Source organism: Oncorhynchus clarkii, chromosome 20 (genome assembly GCF_045791955.1).
Source record: "Oncorhynchus clarkii lewisi isolate Uvic-CL-2024 chromosome 20, UVic_Ocla_1.0, whole genome shotgun sequence".
NCBI classification, from domain to species: domain Eukaryota; kingdom Metazoa; phylum Chordata; class Actinopteri; order Salmoniformes; family Salmonidae; genus Oncorhynchus; species Oncorhynchus clarkii.
This window is the reverse complement of record NC_092166.1, coordinates 18,359,427-18,384,516: the sequence shown is the minus strand read 5'-3', so window position 1 is coordinate 18,384,516 and position 25,090 is coordinate 18,359,427. Positions and strand designations below refer to the sequence as shown.

General features: G+C 45.8%; 1 protein-coding gene across 5 annotated transcripts in view; it reads left to right on the top strand.

Moving 5' to 3' along the window:
* LOC139376031 (partitioning defective 3 homolog) overlaps positions 1-25,090 on the top strand; it is a 226,215-nt gene that overhangs the window by 94,707 nt on the left and 106,418 nt on the right. For all 5 annotated transcript variants that reach the window (XM_071118114.1, XM_071118112.1, XM_071118115.1 and 2 more), the window contains exons 4-10: positions 3,093-3,292; positions 3,923-4,066; positions 16,591-16,685; positions 17,731-17,814; positions 19,577-19,702; positions 23,325-23,526; positions 23,791-24,016. In XM_071118114.1, coding sequence (XP_070974215.1) covers positions 3,093-3,292; positions 3,923-4,066; positions 16,591-16,685; positions 17,731-17,814; positions 19,577-19,702; positions 23,325-23,526; positions 23,791-24,016 — 1,077 coding nt within the window. The remainder of the gene's footprint in view (positions 1-3,092; positions 3,293-3,922; positions 4,067-16,590; positions 16,686-17,730; positions 17,815-19,576; positions 19,703-23,324; positions 23,527-23,790; positions 24,017-25,090) is intronic.

Sequence of the window (25,090 nt, the reverse complement as noted above, 5' to 3'; positions counted from 1 at the left end):
GAGAACTCTGTCCTAACAGGTCTGACCACCCAGACTCAAACTCCGAGGCCTCTCTGTCGGCCTCTCTAGCTGCCTACTGGAATCAAATTGCTGAAGACAGCATTCCATTAATTGTCAAGATTATAATTAGGAATATGATCAGGAAAAACTATTAGATATATAAGTTTACTCTCATTTTATTCAGAGTCCCTCCGCTATCCAGTCTTTTTAGCTGTGTATTCTTTACTCTTTGGCCAAGAGCCAATTGTCCAAATTATTCTACTGGCAAAATGTCATCTTCCATTAAAAACTGTTCCAATTTACATAGAGGACCCTGTGTAGATTCATTCAATTTATACCAGTTTTGCAAGATATAGTAATATAAAGTTAGGCCCTGTTAAAAAATATATATATACCGCCAGTTAAAACTTCTTAGGGCTGAAATCCCGTTAATGGGATCGATATGACAACAGCCAGTGAAAGTGCAGGGCGCCAAATTCAAAACAGAAATCTCATAATTACAATTCCTCAAACATACAAGTATCTTATACCATTTTAAAGGTCATCTTGTTGTTAATCCTACCATAGTGTCCAATTTCAAATAGGCTTAACAGCGAAAACAGCCATGTCACAGAAAAACACAGCCATTATTCCAGCCACTGAGTGGAGTCACAAAAATCAGAAATAGAGAGTTAATCACTAACCTTTGATGATCTTCATCAGATGACACTCATAGTGTTACTCATGTTACACAATACATGTATGTTTTGTTCGATAAAGTTCATATTTATATAAAAAAATCTCAGTATACATTGGCGCGTTATGTTCAGTAGTTCCAAAAACATCCGGTGATTTTGCAGAGCCACATCAATTTACAGAAATACTCATTATAAATGTTGATGTTACAAGTGTTATACATGGAAATATAGATAAACTTCTCCTTAATGCAACCGCTGTGTCAGATTTCAAAAAAGCTTTACGGAAAAAGTAAACCATGCAATAATCTGAGTACGGCGCTCAGAGACCCAACAAGCCAAAAATATATCTGCCATATTGTGCAGTCAACAGAAGTCAAAAATAACATAATACATATTCACTTACCTTTGATCTTCATCAGAATGCACTCCCAGGACTCTCAGTTCCACAATAAATGTTTGATTTGTTCAATAATGTCTATAATTTATGTCCAAATAGTTACTTTTGTTAGTGCGTTTGGTAAACAAATCAAAACTCACAAAGCGCGTTCACTAGTTGCAGACGAAATATCAAAAAGTTATGTTACAGTCCGTAGAAACATGTCAAACGATGTATAGAATCAATCTTTAGGGTGTTTTTAACATAAATCTTCAATAATGTTCCAACCGGAGAATTCCTTTGTCTTCAGAAAAGCAAATGGAACGGGAGCTACCTCATGTGAATGCGTGTGACCAGCTCGTGGCTGCTGGCAGACCTCTGACTCATTCCCCTCTCATTCAGCCCCCTTTCACAGTAGAAGCCTTTAACACGTTTCTAAAGACTATTGACATCTAGTCGAAGCCTTAGGAAGTGCAACATGACCAATATCCCACTGTATCTTCAATAGGGGCTGAGTTGAAAATCGACCAACTGCAGATTTCACTTCCTGGTTGTATTTTTTTTCTCAGGTTTTTGCCTGCCATATGAGTTCTGTTTTACTCACAGACATCATTCAAACAGTTTTAGAAGCTTCAGAGTGTTTTCTATCCAAATATACTAATACATATATTAGCAACTGGGACTGAGGATCAGGCAGTTTACTCTGGGCACCTCTGGGCACCTTATTCATCCAAGCTACTCAATACTGCCCCCAGCCATAATAAGTTATTAACTATAGTTAGATGAGGTTAGAAAGTATATTGCTCTAAAAGGTTATAAATTAGGAACCTGCTTGGCTTGGTCTGATTATGCCGAAAATGTGTCATTATAGCATATTCACATCTAATCTCAAAAATCCAATTTAGTTGACTGACCTGTTTAGTACAATCTAATGTGAAAGCCCTCCGAAGCTACTCAATCAATCACTAACCCAGGGTTTCCCAAACTAGCGGCCACGGCGCCGTGTGCGGTCGCCTGATTTTAAAATGGGGTTGCGAGAGAATTTGCCCTTGTTTCACAAAACTTACGCTAGATGCCGTTGTAATAAAGAAGTTTATTATGACCCCATCACCGAAAAATGACTGTCAGGTACATAATGTTTCCCTCTACTATGCCCACAAGCCGTTAGAACCGAGTGGACAAGACCAGGCACTAAATTAGACTGGGGGAAAAAGAACATCAATGTTATTTTCTACACAGAATATAATACACTATTGCCGGATGATCTTCTGAACTTCCCAAGACCTTTCTGATGCATTTCAGTCACTTCAAACCATACTTCCTTCAGATTGAAATACTGTGGGTCTGATATGTAATGTCAAAAGTAAACATTGGCCGTTGATTACATACCTTTTTTTACATAGTGGGGTAACAGATGTTTTTTGTATGAAAATGGGGTCGCGGGCCAAAGGTTTTGGAACCCCTGCTCAATATTTTTTATGCAACCTTTATTTAACTAGGCAAGTCAGCCTACACCAACCTCCGATAATTACTGAGCATAGGCATAATAGTGGGCTCCAGAACACCAATTTACAGCTGATAGTGGTGAACTGATAGTGATAGTGGTGAGCTGATTTGTGTATTGACGCAGCACTGGGAACCCAGACTGTAATGGCTTTATAAGAGAGAATCACCTACACTGCTCTGGTTCACATTAAGAATGGACTAATTACTACTGTGAGAAGGGAATTGGCAAGAACTGCTGCTGAGCATCATAGTCTGTTTGGGTGTGTTGTAGTCCAAATCAAACATGTGTCCTTGCTGAAACTAAGGTCCTGATTAGGACCAATACACAAACCTAATAAAGTGACACAAAGCAGACATCAATATGGAGGAGCCTGGAGAGAAGGTCAACTGAATGAAACCCAGCTGTTTGCTGGAGCGATGGGCCAAAGTAAGGAAGTACATACTTTCCCAAATAAATTCATTTTGACCTTCTCTGCCGTCTCTCCCTCCTCTCTGTCGTTCACCATCTTGCACGGTCTCTTGTTCTCCTCCAGATATGCCCCTCCATGTGCGTCGCAGCAGTGATCCAGCACTGGCAACGGTCAACGGGCCATTCAGCGACCCCCGTGTGACCCTGCCGCCAGAGGAGCCGTCCAGGAAGAACCCCACCCGCTGGTCCACCACAGCTGGTTTCCTCAAACCACGACACTCTGTTGGAGACACCAGCACTGAAGACAACAGCCTGGAGAGAAAGGTTGCCAACGATCATACAACTCCCCTGTACACTATCTAAAGCAGGGGTGGGCAAACTATGGCCATTCAATCTGACCCGCACTCAAGGCCAATAAATTGCCCACTCCTGATCTACAGTGTATGACATTAGCTACTTGTGTCCTCTCAAATGCTCTCCCCTAAGTGTACTGTATGTAGACGTACTTAGCAAGGGCCCCCCACGCTAACTGTGTTTATAGCCTTTATCTTTAAAGGGAAACTTTGGGATTATGTAAATGAAACCCTTTATCTACCTCCCCAGAGTCAGTTTGAAGGAAGTTGTATGCAGTTTGAAGGAAGTCACTTACTAGCTCTAGCGCAATTGCTAGCTAGCGTTAACACAGTGACTGGAAGTCTATGGAATCTGCTACCTCCCTTCATACTGGACATACAAATAAAGTGATATGCACAAGTTCATCTTACACTGGGGAAGTACATAAAGGGCCTCTTACACTGGGGAAGTACATAAATGGCCTCATTGCCAAAATCCTGAAGTATCCCCTTAAGGGATGGTTTCCCAGACCCAGATTAGCCTAGCGTATAGTACGACTAGGGATAATCTGTGTCTGGGAAACCAGCCCTAAGATTCTTCTTTGTTCCTTTGTCTATCCAGGGTAAGGTTGTGGACACGTACCGTAGTCTCCCCCGTGACTCAGGGACCTGGGCAAACCAGAGAGAGTTCCAGAGAGAGATGGCCCGCTCCTCCCTGAGCGCCAACCACCCCATGGTAGACCGCTGGCTGGAGAGACAGGAGCAGGTAGCACCACACACTGTACTGTACATGCAAACCTGGTCACATTAACATTACGTATATTTGAGTAATTTAGAAGACTGTATTATCCAGAGTGTGGGGGCCCTTGCTAAGTACGTCCCGCGCTCTCTGCGCCCTCGCTCTCTGCGCCATCTGCGTCCTCGCTCTCTGCGCCTTCGCCCTCTGCGCCCCTTGCCCTCTGCGCCCTCTGCCCCCTGCCCCCTGCCTCTGCGCCCCCTGCCTCTGCGCCCCCTGCCCCTTGCCCCTGCGCCCCTTGCCCCTGCGCCCCTTGCCCTCTGCGCCCCTTGCCCTCTGCGCCCCTTGCCCTCTGCGCCCCTTGCCCTCTGCGCCCTCTGTGCCCCCTGTCTCTGCGCCCCCTGTCTCTGTGCCCTCTGCGCCCCCTGTTTCTGTGCCCCTTGCCCCTGCGCCCCATGCCCTCTGCGCCCTCTGTGCCCCCTGTCTCTGCGCCCTCTGCGCCCCTTGTCTCTGCGCCCTCGCTGCTTCGCTCCCTCTCCTCCATGTAAACCATGGCATTAGCTGACAGAATGAGTTCAGATGTTCATCTGTCTGTGGGCGCTGGGCCGACTGAGCTGCTCTGCTGTGGAGAAGCCACATTGACGACAACTGGTGGGTCTGTGTCCAAAATGGCACCCTATTCCATATAATGGACTTCTTTTGACCAGCTCTGGTTGAAAGTAATGCACTATGTAGTGACTAGGGTGCTATTAAGGACACAAGCCGGAAGTTCATAGCCTAGGATGTTTCTCATAATAGTGATCGTCATATAACTTCTTTCTTCCGACCGTTCATTTATTTTGTCAGCGCCATGAGATATGAGCTGATTTTAAAAGGACATGTGGAGCCATGAACGATTTAGTCACTCCATTAATCAGACTGGATTGGAGAGGCATCTTCCAACAGATGTCTTTATTGTATAGGGCTGTAGCCATCACCGTGAAGGGTGTCAGTGGTTGTATCACAAATAATACCCTATGCCCTATTTCGTGCACTTCTTTTGACCAGAGCCTTATGGGCCCTGTCTAAAGTAGTGCACTATATAGGGAATAGACTGCCATTTGGGAAGAATCAAGTGGCTCTGCTTTCTCACTGCTGTAAGTGTTTGTTCAGATTTTTTTCAGAGGGGAAGGATGGAGGGATGTTGAAAGTTGGGAGAAATGTCTTGTTTGTCCAGTGATGGAACTCCGTGAAAGTCATTGAGGTTCTGAGAATGCTCTGAAAACTCAAACTGAGTTTGTGATGTGAATCCTGAAATGTTATCTCCTTCATCTGCTCTGGCAACAGGTACTGTTGCTGTGGCAACATGAGAGCGCAGAGATCTGTGTGTGTGTTCATAAATCTGTCATGTGTTTTAATGAGCCACAGCTGGCAGTGCAGGAGCAGGGTGTAATGACCACTTCTCTTGCCAATCTGAAGAAGGACTACATGGGCGACAGTGTGTAAAAAACCCACTTTGTAGGGTCTGTTTGTGTATGCTTGAATACACTTCTAGGTAATGACCGACCACTTCTCACAGCAGACAGAGTATCTCACAGCCAATCTGATGGGGGATCACTTGGATGACAGTGTGGAGACAACACTATGGTTGTGTCCTAAATGACACCCTATTCTCTCTATAGTGCACTACTTCTGACCAGGACCCAAAGGGGATTCAACACACTTTTTGGTATGCTTGAATACACTTACTATCTATAAAGTATGGGTGCATATACATTCTTGCGTGTGAGTGTCTGGCTCAACATAGATAGCAGAGCGTGGGACTTTCAATTCAATAAAAAACATCTATTGAACACCATCATGCAATGTGAACTGTCTCTTTGGCCGGAGTATTGCAGTAACAGCCAGTCCCCCCCACACACACACACACACACACACCTGCAGATGAAAGAGGAGATGCCTGTACAATACCCAATGCCCACCCATATCTTGTTCGTTGCTGTAATTGGAATTCTTTAGAAATGAATATTTATAAGAAATGGGCTTTGGCTTCAATTCTCACTTGTATCAGTATTGCCTGAGGTTAGCGTGGATTTGCTTGGTTGCCCCTGGCTGTATACGCTTCATGCAGCTCCTGAATGAATGTTACACATGCAATCCATGTCAGGCGAAAAAAGATACCACCACCGTTCCATGGATTTACCTAATCATCATTCTGTCCGGTTTGTCCTTGTCCATTAGGCCATTGTGTGTATCCATGTCCTTTGTCATGGTTGGACTTGGTTTAGTGATCGGTGCATTAGTTAACCACAGGGGAGATGAGAAGCCTGTTTCACACAGGCGTACAAACAGTAGGTTAATCATCACTGCTGGCTAACTACATGCAGTAGAAACTGCTAGCTAGGGTCCCTCCAGCACTCCCTGATGTCCTGCACACTACAACAAAGATGGGGAAGTCCCTCAGGTGGCACTGGTGCAGAACAGAAGCCTACAGTCACCTGGTTTGTTATGATAAATCATGTGAAGCTAGGCTGTGGAGCCATAAATCATGGCTAATGGAGCTGCTTCAGGAGGATGTGCTGCTGGCTTCCTGGTAGCTAGCGGTGGAGGTGTTTGTATGAGGCTTAATAAGACAGTTGAGGGTGATTGGTCGACTTCTTGTCTTGGCCACTGGGGACCACAGCTCCATAAGCCCATACAGATACTAGAGAGGTACTAGAGTTCTTCTCCGTACGCCCATAGAGCCCGGGGCTCTTCTCCATACGCCCATAGAGCCCGGGGCTCTTCTCCGTACACCCATAGAGCCCGGGGCTCTTCTCTGTACGCCCATAGAGCCCGGGGCTCTTCTCCGTACGCCCATAGAGCCCGGGGCTCTTCTCCGTACGCCCATAGAGCCCGGGGCTCTTCTCCGTACCAGTAGGTGCTGCTGCGGCCCCAGGATTGTGGAGAAGTACTTAATGGGGGAGTGGTATTATTTGTTCTAGGTTACTCTCACTCTGTCTGACTCTCTTTTTCCTTCTTATGCTCTTGCTCTCTATACTGTCTCTCTCTCCCCTCTGTGCTGCATCTCAACCCTTGCTTTTCTCTGAGAACCTCTCATTCGCTTGCTCCTCTTCCCCTCTCGTACCTCAGCTCATCTCTCTCTGGTCTCCATGGCTGCACCGACCGTACTAGAATCTCGCCGTCGTTCTGTCTCATCTTTATCTTTCTCCTCTCCCTGTGAGCTTTGTTCTCTTTTGTTTTAATGTGACACCCCCGCTGAGCGAGATGGGAGTTCCAAGGCTGGTCTCTCCCTGAGGGTCCACTTCTAGCAGAGAAAGACACCTGGGAATTTCTCCCTCCCAGAGGCATTGTGCATATTGTCGCGGCATTCAACCCCACAACACGCTAATTACAACACTAATTAAACCCCCTAGCAATCAATACACGGTTAATGATTTCCAGAAACCATTCTTCAGATTTGTGATTGTCAATACCTGAATGAGAGTAGAACAGGACACTGTTAAATGTGAACAGGGGAACAGGACACTGTTAAATGTGAACAGGGGAACGAGAGCAGGAGAACAGGACACTGTTAAATGTGAACAGGGGAACGAGAGCAGGAGAACAGGACACTGTTAAATGTGAACAGGGGAACGAGAGCAGGAGAACAGGACACTGTTAAATGTGAACCGGGGAACGAGAGCAGGAGAACAGGACACTGTTAAATGTGAACCGGGGAACGAGAGCAGGAGAACAGGACACTGTTAAATGTGAACCGGGGAATGAGAGATGTCCTTTATCCTTTTGTGTTTTATAATTGGTTTAAACATGAGTGGTACTATCAAAAGTAGCGCCAAAATGCCATCTATATCATTAGAACTAATACTCACTTTGACATGATGCAGTGCCCTGGCATGATACCACTTAGTATGGGCCTCTGACTGTGTAACACAAATATAAAAACAGTGCTTGTCGTTCTGTCCTTCTGATTTCCATTCTTAAAAGAGCATTACCAGTCGTCAGACCGTGTCTCCCCAGTGATATCTGTATCCATCCCAAATTCAATCCGCAAATGCTGGTTTGTATCCCAAATGGCACCCTATTCCCTTTAGAGTGCACTACTTTTGACCAGGACTCATAGGGCTCTGGAGGGGTAGATGTCTGAGAGGGGTGGGGGGGGGCTGCTGAGGTTGAAGAGCTGCTGTCGTACCTTCACCACGGTCTATTGAAGGCCGAGGTGTAGTCAATAAACAGCATCCCTCTTGTCCTGGTTGAGGGCAGTGTGCAGTGAGTGCGTTGGCGATTGCGTCGTCTGGATCTGTCGGGCGGTAGGTGAATTGGAGAGGGTTGAGTGTGTCAGGGAGGATGGAGGTAATGTGGTCTTTGACTAGCCTCTTGAAGTACTTCATGATGAACGAAGTGAGTGCTACAGGTCGGTAGTCGTACAGTTACTTCCCCATTCTTGGGCACGGGGATGATGGTAATCATCTTGAAGCAGGTGGAGACAACGGCCTGTGCTAGAGAGATTGAAAATCCCAAATCACAATACCTAACTGGTCTGCACATGTTCCAAGGGTGCGGCTAGAGATGCCGTCTGGGCCGGCAGGCTTGCGAGGGTTAAGATGCTTGAACGACTTCCATACGTTCTCCGTGGAGACCGTAAGGACGTAGCCCTCATTGTCTTCAAGGGCTCTCCTCGGCAGATCAGTCGTTGTTGTTCGAAGCGTGAGAAAAAGGTGCTTCGCTCGTCTAGTAGGGTGGCATTGATGTCCACGGCGTGACTAGCTTTCTTTTTGTAGTCGTTAGAAGATCATTAGAAGCCTTGCCACATATGCTGAATTGTCTTGGAGTAGGAGTGCTGATCAAGGATCCGAGCCCTCCTGTCTGTATTTGCTACAATCTAAAAGGCACGTCTGATCCTAAATCCTAGCACTCTGAGTCTTTATGGACTGCTTGACGCTATTGCTGAACAGAACCAATTCTATTGAAAAGTGGAGAGCCACAAAGGTGAAATTCCTTCACTTTTAAAGAAAGCAGTTGGTACCATTTATAAGCATACTATCATAACCTAGGATAAATGTGACTCCACCAGCCTTTTCTCTAATGAGGAAAAAAGCTGTAGTTTCTCTATCTTCTGCTAGCTCCAAGACTGCCATGCGTCTTCCCTGCTAGCTCCAAGACTGCCATGCGTTTTCCCTGCCAGCTCCAAGACTGCCATCTCACAGGACTAGTTGTGTGGGTAATAGGCCTCTTGTGAAATTTGTTTGCTTTTTCTTTCTTGCAATCTCCCCCCCAGCTTTCAGTTGTCACCATTTATGTAGGTCTCTTATTAACCTGACATTTTTTGTTTTATGGAACATTTTGTTTAACAAGTCAGTTAAGAACAAAGTCTTATTTACAATGATGGCCTAACCCGAACGACACTGGGCCAATTGTGCACCTCCTTATGGGACTCCCCAATCACGGCCGGTTGTGGTACAGCCTGGATTGAACCAGGGTCTGTAGTGATGCCTCTAGCACTGAGATGCAGTGCCTTAGACCGCTGCGTCACTCGGGAGCTTGTTCCTGCCTGTAACACAATGTTACTCTGATACACCACTGCAATCGACCTTTAGCAAGTTCTTTATGTTAACCAACTAACACTGAAGTGACCTTCGCTGCTTTACGGCTAATCTGTAGATTCATTTCTTAAACATGCATGGGCCATTTCTGTTGCAGAAATCAACTAGATTCAGCCACGGGACATTTTTTTTCTTGAGCGGACTGTCGGGGGGGCCGGAACAGCATCCCATTTGTAGACTGCAAATTGACCACAAGAAGCCCAAACAGATATGTTTGACCTAAACCTTGTTTACATTTCTGTATGATCATGCGTGTGTCTAATATCTGTGGGAATACTTGGCAACAGATTTCTTCAATTTAAGTGACTTGGAGCTGATTTCCTGGTGTTTTTACAGATTGTGTCCAACAATGAATATTTGAAAAAAGCAGAACTTGGGCCAAATAAAGGCCCACGGGCCGCCATTTGGGGAACCCTGTTCTATTGTCACCTCAGTGTAGCGTGTGTATTCTGCTTACGTATATATTTATTCCTCCTCCCCATTGTGTGAAACTATGCATTCATTGTTCTGTTTCATCCTCACCTTGGCTGGCACACACAAGCCTGTTAATTCCTGTTTGATGTGCTCAGTGGAGTGAGAAATGGCTCCCTCCATGCAAACAGTCTCACACCAGCTTCATTACCACAGTAGAGACACTGCGTGTGTCCCAAATGGCACCCTAATCCCTTTATTGTTCACTTATTTTGCGTAGAACCCTACAGGCCTGGTCAAAATTTGTGCACTGAATACAGAATAGTGTGCCATTTGGGACGGAGGCACAGTGGACTCGGAGACCGTAAACACTTCTGGAATTCACACATTAACAGGTGGAAACAATGCAATACTACATTTAGTCAGGTCGAAATCAATACAGCTCCAAATGTAAACACATAATTATGCTATTTATTTGTACTGCGCATATATAACTACATAGAGCCATGATTACATGGAACTCTATTCCACATCAAGTAACTCATGCCAGCGGTAAAATTAAAACCAGATAAAGTAGATTTTATGGAACAGTGGGGATTGTCAAGCAACACAAACAGGCGCAAACGCACAGACGATAACATATGCACTATACACACACGTACACATGTATTTTGTGTTGTAGAATAGGGGCCTGATGGCACACACTTAATGTGAATGTATTGTATAACAGCCTTAACAAATACAAATGTGTGTGTGTGTGTGTGATCCCACCCAACTTTCAGAGATGATCAGGAAGCTCATATGAAGGATCCCACCTTCTCAGACTCATTAGTTGTGTGTGTGCATTCCAGCTCCTGCAGTGCCTCATGTCTCATATGTTTCCAATTACGCTGTGTCCTGTACCCCCCCAAACACAACATAAACCGCTGCTATGTGTTGGACCAATTACGCTGTGTCCTGTACCCCCCCAAACACAACATAAACCGCTGCTATGTGTTGGACCAATTACGCTGTGTCCTGTACCCCCCCAAACACAACATAAACCGCTGCTATGTGTTGGACCAATTACGCTGTGTCCTGTACCCCCCCAAACACAACATAAACCGCTGCTATGTGTTGGACCAGCACCTATGTCAATTCAGGAGGAATTTGTGTGATTGTTGTAAAAAAATAAGCAATGCGGGTATCAGGGAAGGAGTATACTAATAGCAGGGCTGTCCTGTGGTAGTCAGTCTGTCAGAGGAAACCGTTAAGATGGGTTTATGTATAAACCAGCTCTCTCTACAAGGAACTTGCAGTGTTTTCTACTTTCTACGTCCATTAAAACAGCATTTAAAATGTAATTGTATTTGTCACATTCTCTGAATACCGTGAAATGCTTACTTTTACAAGCCCTTAACCAACAAAGCCATTTGAAGAAAATAGAGTTCAGAAAATATTTACTAAATAAGCTAAGGTAAAAAATAAACCATTTTTAATAAGTATCACAATATAATAATGAGGCTATATACAGGGGGTATTGCTATGCAGATTCATATCCGGTGTGTCATGTTGGTATTTAGTCCGTAACCTCCTCTCCCATTGCTCAGTCGGTGATCGTATGGATATCTCCTCGGTGATCGTATGGATATCTCCTCTCCCATTGCTCAGTCGGTGATCGTATGGATATCTCCTCGGTGATCGTATGGATATCTTCTCTCCCCTTGCTCTGTCGGTGATCGTATGGATATCTCCTCGGTGATCATATGGATATCTCCTCTCCCCTTGCTCTGTCGGTGATCGTATGGATATCTCCTCGGTGATCGTATGGATATCTCCTCGGTGATCGTATGGATATCTCCTCTCCCCTTGCTCTGTCGGTGATCGTATGGATATCTCCTCGGTGATCGTATGGATATCTCCTCGGTGATCATATGGATATCTCCTCTCCCCTTGCTCTGTCGGTGATCGTATGGATATCTCCTCGGTGATCGTATGGATATCTTCTCTCCCCTTGCTCTGTCGGTGATCATATGGATATCTCCTCGGTGATCGTATGGATATCTCCTCGGTGATCGTATGGATATCTCCTCTCCCCTTGCTCCGTCGGTGATCGTATGGATATCTCCTCTCCCCTTGCTCTGTCGGTGATCGTATGGATATCTCCTCTCCCCTTGCTCTGTCGGTGATCGTATGGATATCTCCTCTCCCCTTGCTCCGTCGGTGATCGTATGGATATCTCCACTCCCCTTACTCTGTCGGTGATCGTATGGATATCTCCTCTCCCCTTGCTCTGTCAGTGATCGTATGGATATCTCCTCGGTGATCATATGGATATCTCCTCTCCCCTTGCTCTGTCGGTGATCGTATGGATATCTCCTCTCCCCTTGCTCTGTCGGTGATCGTATGGATATCTCCACTCCCCTTGCTCTGTCGGTGATCGTATGGATATCTCCTCTCCCCTTACTCTGTCGGTGATCGTATGGATATCTCCTCTCCCCTTGCTCTGTCGGTGATCGTATGGATATCTCCTCTCCCCTTGCTCTGTCAGTGATCGTATGGATATCTCCTCGGTGATCATATGGATATCTCCTCTCCCCTTGCTCTGTCGGTGATCGTATGGATATCTCCTCTCCCCTTGCTCTGTCGGTGATCGTATGGATATCTCCACTCCCCTTGCTCTGTCGGTGATCGTATGGATATCTCCTCTCCCCTTGCTCCGTCGGTGATCGTATGGATATCTCCTCTCCCCTTGCTCCGTCGGTGATCGTATGGATATCTCCTCGGTGATCGTATGGATATCTCCTCTCCCCTTGCTCTGTCGGTGATCATATGGATATCTCCTCGGTGATCGTATGGATATCTCCTCGGTGATCGTATGGATATCTCCTCTCCCCTTGCTCCGTCGGTGATCGTATGGATATCTCCTCTCCCCTTGCTCTGTCGGTGATCGTATGGATATCTCCTCTCCCCTTGCTCTGTCGGTGATCGTATGGATATCTCCTCTCCCCTTGCTCCGTCGGTGATCGTATGGATATCTCCACTCCCCTTACTCTGTCGGTGATCGTATGGATATCTCCTCTCCCCTTGCTCTGTCGGTGATCGTATGGATATCTCCACTCCCCTTGCTCTGTCGGTGATCGTATGGATATCTCCTCTCCTCTTGCTCCTCGGTGATCGTATGGATATCTCCTCTCCCCTTACTCTGTCGGTGATCGTATGGATATCTCCTCTCCCCTTGCTCTGTCGGTGATCGTATGGATATCTCCTCTCCCCTTGCTCTGTCAGTGATCGTATGGATATCTCCTCGGTGATCATATGGATATCTCCTCTCCCCTTGCTCTGTCGGTGATCGTATGGATATCTCCTCTCCCCTTGCTCTGTCGGTGATCGTATGGATATCTCCACTCCCCTTGCTCTGTCGGTGATCGTATGGATATCTCCTCTCCCCTTGCTCCGTCGGTGATCGTATGGATATCTCCTCTCCCCTTGCTCCGTCGGTGATCATATGGATATCTCCTCTGTGATCGTATGGATATCCCCTCTCCCCTTGCTTCGTCTGTGATCGTATGGATATCTCCTCTCCCCTTGCTCCATCAGTGATCGTATGGATATCTCCTCTCCCCTTGCTCTGTCGGTGATCGTATGGATATCTCCTCTCCCCTTACTCTGTCAGTGATCGTATGGATATCTGAAATGGATGCTCATGAATTAAGTGGATTTACCGACAGAGCTCATTGTTGTTATTTTGAGAGTTTAGAAATCTAATGTTGCGCCTCCGTATTGTTATTGCTCTGCTGCTGTTGCTCTGAAAAAGGCTTAGCTGGGTGTTGTATCTTTTGGATTTTTCTCCACTCTCATTGCCTGTACAGTACACCAGGCAGTCCTTAGCTTTACACTACCTCAGACTGGGTGAGGGGGGCATTGTCATGTCAGCCTCAGAAGTTTCAACCATCCACCAGGAAAGTGGTTACGTGCCTTGCATACTGGTAAGAGCCACTTAACAAAACCGCAACGATGAGGCCTATCTCAGATAATCGCAATGACTTGAGCTGACACTGACAGTCCTACTACACTTAGACTGCGTATCTTAAATCTATCCCCTCTCAATTCTTAGACCGTTTATGAGAATAATTGAATGACGTGATGGGTGTAGTTGAATGTTGTGGCAGGGGTAGTTGAATGTCGTGGCAGGGGTAGTTGAATGTCGTGGCAGGGGTAGTTGAATGTCGTGGCAGGGGTAGTTGAATGTCGTGGCAGGGGTAGTTGAATGTCATGGCAGGGGTAGTTGAATGTCATGGCAGTTGAATGTCGTGGCAGGTGCAGTTGAATGTCGTGGTAGTTGAATGACGTGGTATAGGGCTCCTATATGATCCTGTGGGAACCTGGAACTCTGTGTATACATATCACATTTCCCAGAAATGGACCCAAATCTAACCTTGAGGGGTTTCCTGAGAGGGGTCACCCAGCCACTGACCCAGAACCTGTTTGTCCGGTGTGTCTCTGTCAAGACTCCGATTGTGGATGAGGAGCATTGTGCTCGCCCAGTGTTTCCTCCTGTTATGAAAACATGGCAGCGAGGCAGGATGGACATATGTGACTCTGGACAGGACAGAAGATGTAGTGGGGTTAAGTGTAAAGGACATTCAGGATAGTCACCTGGGCTAAGAGCATATGTCCAAGTTCCACGTTTACTCCATGTATTAGTCTGTCCTGTAGGTAATGTATGGGTGTTGTTTCTTTCTTGTGTCTGTGTCCGTAAACAATCAGCTGTTCATTTCCAGCGGGAGCACACTTCATTAAAGTGCACTTTGGCCGTCTGCTACACGGTCCACTTCATTCACACTGAGATGGATTTTACTATTAAAATGTAATGAGCCCACAGGCCCAAGTGCCATTGTGGCCAAGACACTCGCACTAAGATGAGGAAACAAACAATGACTCAGCTGAAAAATAAAATATGTCCTGTCCTGTGGCTTTCTCAAATGGCACCCTATTCCCTATATAGTGCACTACTTTTAACTAGAGCACTAGGAGCTGTCTAAAGCAGTGCACTATAACGGGAATAGGGTGCCATTTGGGCCACGACCTGCCCTACCTACCCGCCGTAGCCTGTCTTCCCAGTAGCCATTAACTCCAAGCCCAGCCCTGAATTATAGATGTGATGATCTAACCACTTGGTTAGAATGGGAGGATATGTACAACCTGATGTCACAGGAGGGGCTAGTGCCATAGTGCAGTTAAGTGACTTTTGAACAGTTATTTGGTTGATGTTGTATTAATCAAATGTGAGATCTTCAAAGCACATCTTGTACTGTAGCTGTCTGTGTTGTAGGGGCATTTTTGAATGTGTTTTAGTGCAAACAAAACCATTTGATTCACTCAAGTCACTCCAAACCAACATGAGCTAGTATAGGCAGTTTGTGTTTGTCATGAGGCCCTATACCCCCGAGCCAGTCGTTTACTGATGGAAAACTGCCACTGTCCCCTCAACATTTTCTGTCACCTCAGTGTCCCTGCTCCTTACCTGGGGGGAGAGACACTGATGCATCCCAAATGGCAACCTAGTCCCTTTAGAGTGCACTTTCTTTTGACCAGGGTCCAGTGCACTATAAAAGGAATAAGGGGCCATTTGGGACTCAGCCTGTGATGTTGGAGAGCCAAGTCGAACCCCACTGTGCAATTCAGGAAATGGAATTGTCACTCGATGAATAAAACAAAAGTCCATCGAAGGAGCTACTATTGAAATGTGGCCGTGTGACTTTCCTCCTGTATCTGTGGTGATGAATGTGATTCACATGCTCTTCAAGGAGCATAGTGTTGTCTTGGGGAATAGAATGTGAAGATTGTATTTTTCTTGACCTTTTCATAAATATCTCCCTTTCTATGTCTACACCATGCAAGAATTGTCATGTACGTGTAACCCACAGTGTCCCAAACCGTTTTCCTCTTGTTTAGAAACCCATTCACAACCTTTTAAGCATAGGACACGATTCCTATGAGACATGCTCTGTAGCCACTGTCATCCTGTTGTGAAGGAGGCCAATAGGACTGGATTACCGGTGTACTACAGCCCTCCACTGTACGTCGTCGCCCCCCCCCCCCCCCCCCCCCCCCCCCCGCAGCAGCAAACAGTGCACTGTCATGGCAACCATACAGGGAACTGTGGCGATGTGTTCATTTTCATACTGGTGAGGCGAGCTGTTGCTGCCGTTGCCGCGGCTCCTCTGCCTTCTCCAGTATCACCATGAAATTTTAATGACCCTGTCTAGTCCACCATCTCTTTTTCTCTCTCTTACTCCTTGTTCTCTCACTCTCTCTCTCGCTCTCACAATAGGAATCGGTCCTGAACATTTGTTCAGGTTTTAATAGTGGCATAGGCTGTAATGGGTGCTCATATGTAGGTTACCCGTTTTATGTCATGTTGTCTGCGTACCATTTTTTTGTGACTCATTTCAGCCAGTGTGGAATGGACCATCTTTCAATGTCTGTGCCAATGAGGCTTGGTTTGATTTTATGCTCATGTTGAAGTCAGAGATCCTAGAAGTCATGTAATTCTATGGTTGTTGTCTTGTTTTGCAGGAGGAGGGGGGGCACGGGGAGGAGGAGAACGGCAGGATCCAGCCGGTTGGCCGAGCTGACTCCTGTATGGCCCACACCCCTGTGAGGTCACTGGAGTAAGTCGTCTCTGAAAGGGTCGTCCAATTACAGATAGAGGACTACGTCCCAAGTGGCACCCTTTTCCCTTTATAGTGCACTACTTTTGACCAGAGCCTTGTGGATCCTGGTCAGAAGTAGTGCACTATATAGGGAATAAGGTGTCGTTTGGGATTCATCCAGAGCTTCTGTCTCAACGTAACCACCTCTCTGATCACCTGACATTGATCCCTAACAAGTACAGGAATAACATTAATCTGTAGCAGTGGAATGAGTACCAGTTAACTACCTACCTCTAAGCTGAACCGAACACTTCTGATCTTATATTGTATTCTCCATGTAATCATTTATTGTCAAGAGTCTTCGATTTAGGCCAATAAATATTGCATTCCACAAGTTTGGAGATAATCTTTATAACCCCTGGCTAATGTTCTTTTAAGGAACTTGAGCATAAACCAAATGTCATCATAACCATAAAAGGTACCATGTACTGATCCATTGTCATGGTGATAGTAATAACACTCGTTTTCTAACTGTCATCTCTTTCATGCCATCAGTCTAATCTTCAGGTACAGTATGTTATTGATATTATTTCGCCCAAAAAGGAAGGCGTCCTCGCCTCCTAATAGAATACAACTATATTTTTATGCAAATAACCTTTGTCCTAAAGGTAATAGAAACACAACTACTAAGCACCAATCTATGGACACTCGAGGGGTTAGAGGTCAAAGAATACAAGTACAACACTATTTTTTTTTAAAGGAATTTGATAGTTTACTTGTCTCAGATTTCCCTATAAAAATCCTATGTGATAGACTGTCTGAAGGTCAAGACATAAGATATGATATGTATATGTAGTGTGTATGGAAACCTCCCTTGACGCTCCTTAGAACTGGGTTCTGAATGATGCGTTTCTGTCACCTGGGATGTTGGGAGAAACCAAAACCTGGCGTAATGCTCATCCCTAGTGGTTTATTCATTTCTTCCTGCTCTATTTGTTGTTGTTTTTCTCCCCTTCCTGATTTCCATGTGGTTTCACCCCTCCCCATCCTCATTGTCTCACAGTGACATTGTAAAGCTGGTAGAAGTGTCCAATGACGGTGGGCCCTTGGGGATCCACGTAGTGCCTTTCAGTGCCCAGGACCGCAGGTAAAGCCCTCCCCCTACAGCCACCACTGGATAGACAGGCAGCAGGCTACTTACGCTATGCAGGCATAACACTGTCACGATTAAGGAGGGGGGAGAGAGAGTGAGAGGGAAGGAGGGGGGAGTGAGAGGGAAGGAGGGGGGAGAGAGAGGGAAGGAGGGGGGGGAGAGAGAGAGAGAGAGAGAGAGAGAGAGAGAGCTTAGTCTGCTATGGCACCTGCATCCTCATGTGACCCAGTAAAACAAACACACACACACACACACACACACACACACACACTCCCCCTACACATGGACCTACGCAACATGCATGTCATGCTCACATCATGAAGTGATTAGCTAGTTTACAGTGATCAATCAGGATTGTTCAGTGCTTGCAGGTGACTGTCATGTTCCTCCGTCACTCCTGTCTGAAGTATTTCCTTGATGTAAAGGTTGTACTCAGCAGTCCTATACACATTTACAGTCCACACACGTCTCTGTTAGAAGATGTAATGGAATAATTGATTTAATGGTCCAGCTCTTTCACATATGTCCACTAGCACAGATCTAGGTTTACAATTCCTAGCCTGGTCCCAGATCTGATTGTGCTGTCATGTCAACTCCTTGTCATGCCAAACATGACAAGGTGTGGCAAGGATTGGCATGATGGCACAAACACGGGTACCCAGGCTAGCTTATTCGCTACTGATTCAGAGGAACTTCCAACTAGAAGTTCTGGAAAACATATTTTGTTATAATGAATCTGTGTTTAAACATACCTGTGAACAATAAGTATTATTTTAATAGTTCTAGCACTTTTAATTTGTATGATTTTGGATGACCTACTCTGTATTCAGTATTTCAGTGAAGTCAGCATTGTGTAGCAGTCAGGAAGCCCGAGGCATCTTGCTACTGTATGGAGGGTTACTGCTTTCTCTGACAGCTGTCACAGCTGAAGACTTCCCAAACTCACATGTGATGGAGCAGCATTTCTCTAATTCCTACATGTTACTGTAGATTTAACTGTTTTCTCTGTCAGAACGCTAATGGTCTCTATTTGTTTTGCATAAGGCAGCTCAGTCAGGAGCGAAACTTTGCATTCAGGTAGAGAGAACGGGCACACCTAGCTACAGTAACTAGACCTATGCTGTTTTAGAAGACGGGCACTTTCATCTAGACACCAAAATTACTACTGACAAACATAACGCCACCAACTTAATAATCATTTATTTGAATTTATGTAACGCTTTTCTACCAACTGAGGTACTCAAAGCGCTTTACATAGTAGGGAGAATTTCACCTCATCCACCCCCAATGTGAGGCACCCACCTCAGTGATTCATGGCCAGAACGCTCACCACACATCAGCTATCAGGTGGAGAGATGAGGAGTGACATGCCGATTAGGAACGAGGGGGATGACTAGGTGGCCAGAATGGAATGTGACCAGGTTGGGAATCTAGCCAAGACAGTGTCTCATATCTCACTTCCACTTTACACTTTGCATGAATTAAAACCATACACCAATCAGTGTTAGCCTGTAAACTAAGGATGCAGATGACATGGAGGACATGTTGCTTATCTCTTCGTTATGAGCCTATGCAGGGAATAGAGTGCCATTTGCAACACACCTTATTCATGTAGAGCCTAGGTGTTTGCTGGAGCTTCAGTAGTCCTCCCCTTTCCAGGCCTGCTCTGTCTACCCCAACAACCATATTGAACCCTAAGGCCTCCTCCACAGCTGCCAGCCGTATTACACCAACGTCTGCTTCTGAATGTTTCCAGGACTCTCGGCTTGTTGGTCAAGCGCCTGGAGAGGGGAGGCAAGGCGGAGCAACATAGTCTGTTCCAGGAGAATGACTGCATCGTACGCATTAATAATGGAGACCTGCGAAACATCCGCTTCGAACAGTAAGACGCCTGTACCTACCGACCGGGACCACCGGTCCTGAGCCCCCCTCCACTCCCTGCCAGCCCTCCCCTGCTCCTCTCCCTTACTCTCCACTGCCATGTCTTCTAACCAAAGCATGGCCTCTGCTGCTTTCTGTTGCTAAGCTAACCCCATTCCTGTTTGATGATTCCTAAGTCGTTCCTCCTGTTGGATCTTGGTAATATGAAGGCTGCCTGCCATTCCTCTCAGCCTCTGTCCTCTCCATACTTGCAATCCTTTCTATACCTCCATGTATTTAGCAGCTCCATCTGTTGCTACTGGATGCTAACATCTTCCTATTAGACTCCTAGATCAAACCTACCTCTGCTCTACTTGCCTGGCTTCTGACTTTCAGGGCATCCCCGGCTTTGATCTGTCTCTCTCCCTCAGCTCCTCAGTCTGAGCAGATCTTAACAGCCTAGCTAACTGCTGCTGCCTCCCATTGTTCTCTGCTGCAGATACTGTTCCATAGAAATAGAATGATAGCTTCCTGCTTCATTCCTATTTTGTACAGTCAAAATGGATGCCAGGCCACCCATTATGCTGTCATTGACTTGAATGGGGGAGGCCATTCTATTCATTCTAGTTCTGTTGTACGCTGCTTGCATGCCATTCTAGAATCCAGCTAAAGCTTTTGAATGCAATGTTACATTACATTCCTCATCATGCTTTATGTAATGTGCTTTTCTGAAGCATAAGCATTGGTGTACTGTGAAAAAACAGCTGTCATTTGTTTTGTGTGCACACTTACACACTCACAATAACCTATAGCTATAGTGTAGCCAGGATTCCCATGTGATTCTGGGAGGGATGGGAGTGAAGTTCTAGAGTCCAGTTCAGGACAGGAACAAGTCTACAGCCCTCAAACGCAACTCTGGACCTCAGTCAGTTCCACAGCATTTTTTCCCTTTGTTCCCCTCTAATCAGGGACTGATTTTAGACCTGGGACACCAGGTGGGTGCAATGAATTATCAGGTAGAGCAGAAAAGCAGCAGGCTCTGGATGTCTTAGGGTAAGAGTTGAGTACCCCTGGTCTACAAGAATAGTTAAAAACTGAGTTTTATTATATATTTTTTGGGGCGGAAATGTCATGTGGAGTGTTGCACGAAAACGACTGTAGGCTAGGCCTAATATGGTTTACGCAATAAAAAATAAATGGCCATTTCCCGCCTACCCCTTCCGCCGGGGTCACTCCCGTAGTATTACATTTGTTGTATAAAATGCTGCGGTTTAATCAAATAGGCTACCAGCTGGAGAGCTGGAGAGTCGGACAAGCAGCATTGCTGCTCTACTCACTTTACCATCAAGCCCAATTGTTTACGTATTTAACTATACCCGTGCCATCTGAGGTGAAGAGTGACATAAAAATAGATCACCTGAGTGGCAGTACTGCATAAGTTTATTTTCAAATGGTCACATTGGGAATTTTCATGTGTGCAGTGCTCAGTTGTAGGCTACAGATTTGTGCTGTTATGTGCAAACCATACCTGCTGGGGGGTCTGCCCTCATCCTTCAGCCTTAATCAATATACATTTAGGTCATTTAGAATACGTTCTTATCCAGAGCAACTTAGGCCTACAGTCAAATCAAACTTTATTTGTCACATGCTCCGAATATAACAAGTGTAGACCTTACCGTGAAATGCTTACTTACAAGCCCTCAACCAACAGTGCAGTTCAAGATTAGTTACAAAATATTTACCAATTAAACTAAAGTAAAGAATTTTAAAAAGTAACACAATAACATAACAATACCGAGGCAATATACAGGGGGTACCGAGTCAGTGTGCGGGGGGTACAGGTTAGTTGAGGTAATTTGTACATGTAGGTAGGGTTGAAGTGACTATGCATAGATAATAAACAGCGAGAAGCAGCAGTGTACAAAACAAATGGAGGGGGGATCAATGTAATAGTCTGGTGGCCATTTGATTAATTGTTCAGCAGTCTTATGGCTTGGGGGTAGAAGCTGTTCAGGAGTGTTTTGGTCCTAGTCTTGGCGCTCCGGTACCGCTTGCCGTGCGGTAGCAGAGTTAACAGTCTGACTTTGGTGTCTGAAGTCTCTGCCAATTTTATGGGCTTTCCTCTGACACCGCCTGGTATAGAGGTCCTGGATGGCAGGAAGCTTGGTCCCAGTGATGTACTGGGCCGTACGCACTACCCTCTAGCGCCTTATGGTCAGATGCCGAGCAGTTGCCATACCAGGCGGTGATGCAACCGGTCAGGATGCTCTCGATGGTGCAGCTGTAGAACTTTTTGAGAATCTGGGGACCCATGCCAAATCTTTTCAGTCTCCTGAGGGGGGAAAGGTTTTGTTGTGCCTTCTTCACGACTGTCTTGGTGTGTTTGGACCATGATAGTTTGTTGGTGACGGGGACACAAAGGAACGTGAAACTCTTTACCCGCTCCACTCCAGCCCCGTCGATGTTAATGGGGGGGGGGGCAGATCTGTTGTTGCTACGCTTACCACCTTGGGCAGACTGTCAGGAAGTCCAGGATCCAGTTGCAGAGGGAGGTGTTTAGTCCCAGGGTCCTTAGCTTAGTGATGAGCTTTGTGGGCACTATGGTGTTGAACACTGACCTGTGTTCCCTCAGGGAGACACAAATGTCAGTGACGACACCAGTTGGGCCTGGCAACCGATATCGCGGCGCTACTTCCCAATTTCAGGCTATATCAATTTCCAGACAGGATGTAATAGGTTTCCCAACCCAGGTTACTTACTGCTGTTGAATTAAATATATCAAAACAGACAGGGTTTTCACACATGCTAAATGTCAGAAAAGCTTCTCCATTATATTTTTGAGGAACTTGTGGGAGGGCTACATCATTAGAGGTTGACATGGGAGTGAACATTCATTATTGTTCTGTCATTGTTGGTAATGGGCTTATAAGTACGCATTGTATTCGGAGCTTGTGGCAAATCACATTTGATTTGGGAATATTATTAGTGGCTGGGAATTTTGGCAAGGAATTGCACGGTCGTTGGGAGTGAGGTAATGATGTCTGTTAATCTGTTTTGAGAAAGGAGTTGCCTGTGTGCATCCCATATGGCAACCTATTCCCAATGTAACACTGTAACACAAAAGTAGAGCACTATATTGGGAATAGGGTGGCATTTGGGACATATCTGAGATGTCTAGCAAAGGTCAGCTTTAATCTACTGTAACAGGTGTGGCTAACAAGACTACTGCTATGGCAAGATTACACTAAATAGATGGTTTCAGTTCATATCTACACTACCTAATGTTGAAGGGGTTTAAAATGATTTTTCTCCAAACGTGCTTCAGAAACCCCATTCCTTTCATCTGAGCCATATGAGGGATTACATGATGAAACTGGCAAGCCTATTCTAAAGCTATACATTCTTACTCTCTACAAGCTTTAATCACTGTGCTGTGCAGGTGCCTTACCAGTAGGGTTGATAACCACAACTAATGTAGTGTGTAATGTGTGCTTGAGTCATAAATTGGCACCAAATAATTTTTATTGAGCACTACTTTCAACGAGGCATTCAGGACACTCCTCCTGAGCCATTTGAGATGCAGACTATGTCGGATCCAACATCTGTGTTGAGTTGTTTTGCTTCTCCCTCCTTCCTGTCCTCAGAGCCCAGAACATGTTCCGCCAGGCCATGCGTTCACCAGTCATCATGTTCCATGTGGTTCCCAACCTGATGAAGGCCCAGTACGAGCAGCTGTCACACAGCGAGAGGAACCCCAACGTGGCCTACTCCTCTGGAAGCTTCAGCCCTGACTCCCTAGCCAGCGAGAGAGGCAGCACAACCTCAGGCCTGGACCACACCCCACAGGTCTCTCTACGTTTTGTATATTGTCTGTCGAGTGTCCAGAGTGCTGCAGCGGTCTAAGGCGGAGCATCTCAGTGCTACAGGCGTCACTACAGACCCTGGTTTGATCCGGGGCTGTATCACAGCCGTCCGTGATCGAAGACCCATAAGGCGGTGCACAATTGGCCCAGCGCCGTCCGGGTTACGAGGGTCTGTCGTTGCGTTTATGATGCAAGGCAAATTTCTTTCAAAACTGATAATGAAATGCTGTCTTATCTTATATCACAGAGGATGTCCCGTGGTCCCCACCCTCACCAGCACCCCGAGCAGGGTGACGCCTACACCTCTCTACCTCACCCCCATGGGCTTGCCCATGGGGGCACCATGGGCAAGCCCCAATTAGGCCACGCCCCTCCAGGCCGCACCCCCTCCCCTCACAGGGTGCTAAACTCCACCCCCACGGCGGGCTTCACCAAAAAGGTCGGCAGGAGATTGAACATCCAGCTGAAAAAAGGTCAGACAACACACATACACACCTAAAAAATCTGTGATTGGACTTTACAGAGAAAGCATTAATCTAATCCTCTCCAGCACATCTAATCCTGGCCAGGGGTCTAAGAAAATTGTCTTAAGGCGTCAGCATGCTTCAGTTCGGCTGGCGCCTAGCCGAACTCGGCTAACCGAACGAGTGTGCTCGTAGACTACCTTAAAAGACCATCGCTTGAAAAAAAAGCGGCAATAGTATGCACTTCCTCAAAATAGTCCGAAATAATCTAAGACAACTCAAGATGTCTATTAATTTTGATGTTTTTGCCGTAGAAATATTAGTCGCGCGATTTTACTTCTAACTAAAATGTTTGGTACAGTATTTTTCAATAAAAAATGTGCATGAGTTGTCTCGTTGAATGACAAAGATTTTATTGAAGAATCCCCTCTGTTGACCAATCACCGACGAAGGGACTTAGACTTTGGCTCCAAACTTCGGCTTCGCCTCCAGAAAATGTGTGTGCCCGAACAACTGAAAAACCTTGCTTAACTCCAAAACTAACAAAAACCAAATACCCTAGTTTCAGACTCTTAATTATCCTTACACCTCTGAAGACTCTTGCCACTTCCATGCCAGGCAGAAGAACTTAGGTGTTTCATCTCCGAACACTCAAACTTGTTTCTCCACCGACTGTTGGATAAGAGGAACCATGGGGTGTTCAGATCCTGACTGCACCTTTGTCCATCCTGAGACATACCATGTGGTTAACCTGACACTCACACCTCACCATTGTTACAGCCCCCCCCCCCCCCCCCCCCGCATTTGTTTGTCAAAAAACAACAGGTGTTCAAAGGTCAAATTATAAAATGCAACATCTCTAATGAAATGAAACATTAGACAGAGTGTAAAGATAAGCCAAGACCTACATTAAAAAAATCCAAAATTCCCCCAAATAATTAATGAAATAAGCTAAATTTAAATACCCTCCAAAAAAGAACAAATGGCGGAATAAAGTGCAGTTTGCCACGACTACAAAGACTGTAATTGTGGTAGTACCAGTTTCAAGTAGGCTGATTTTTAGGCATTAGGCTTCTTGAAGGT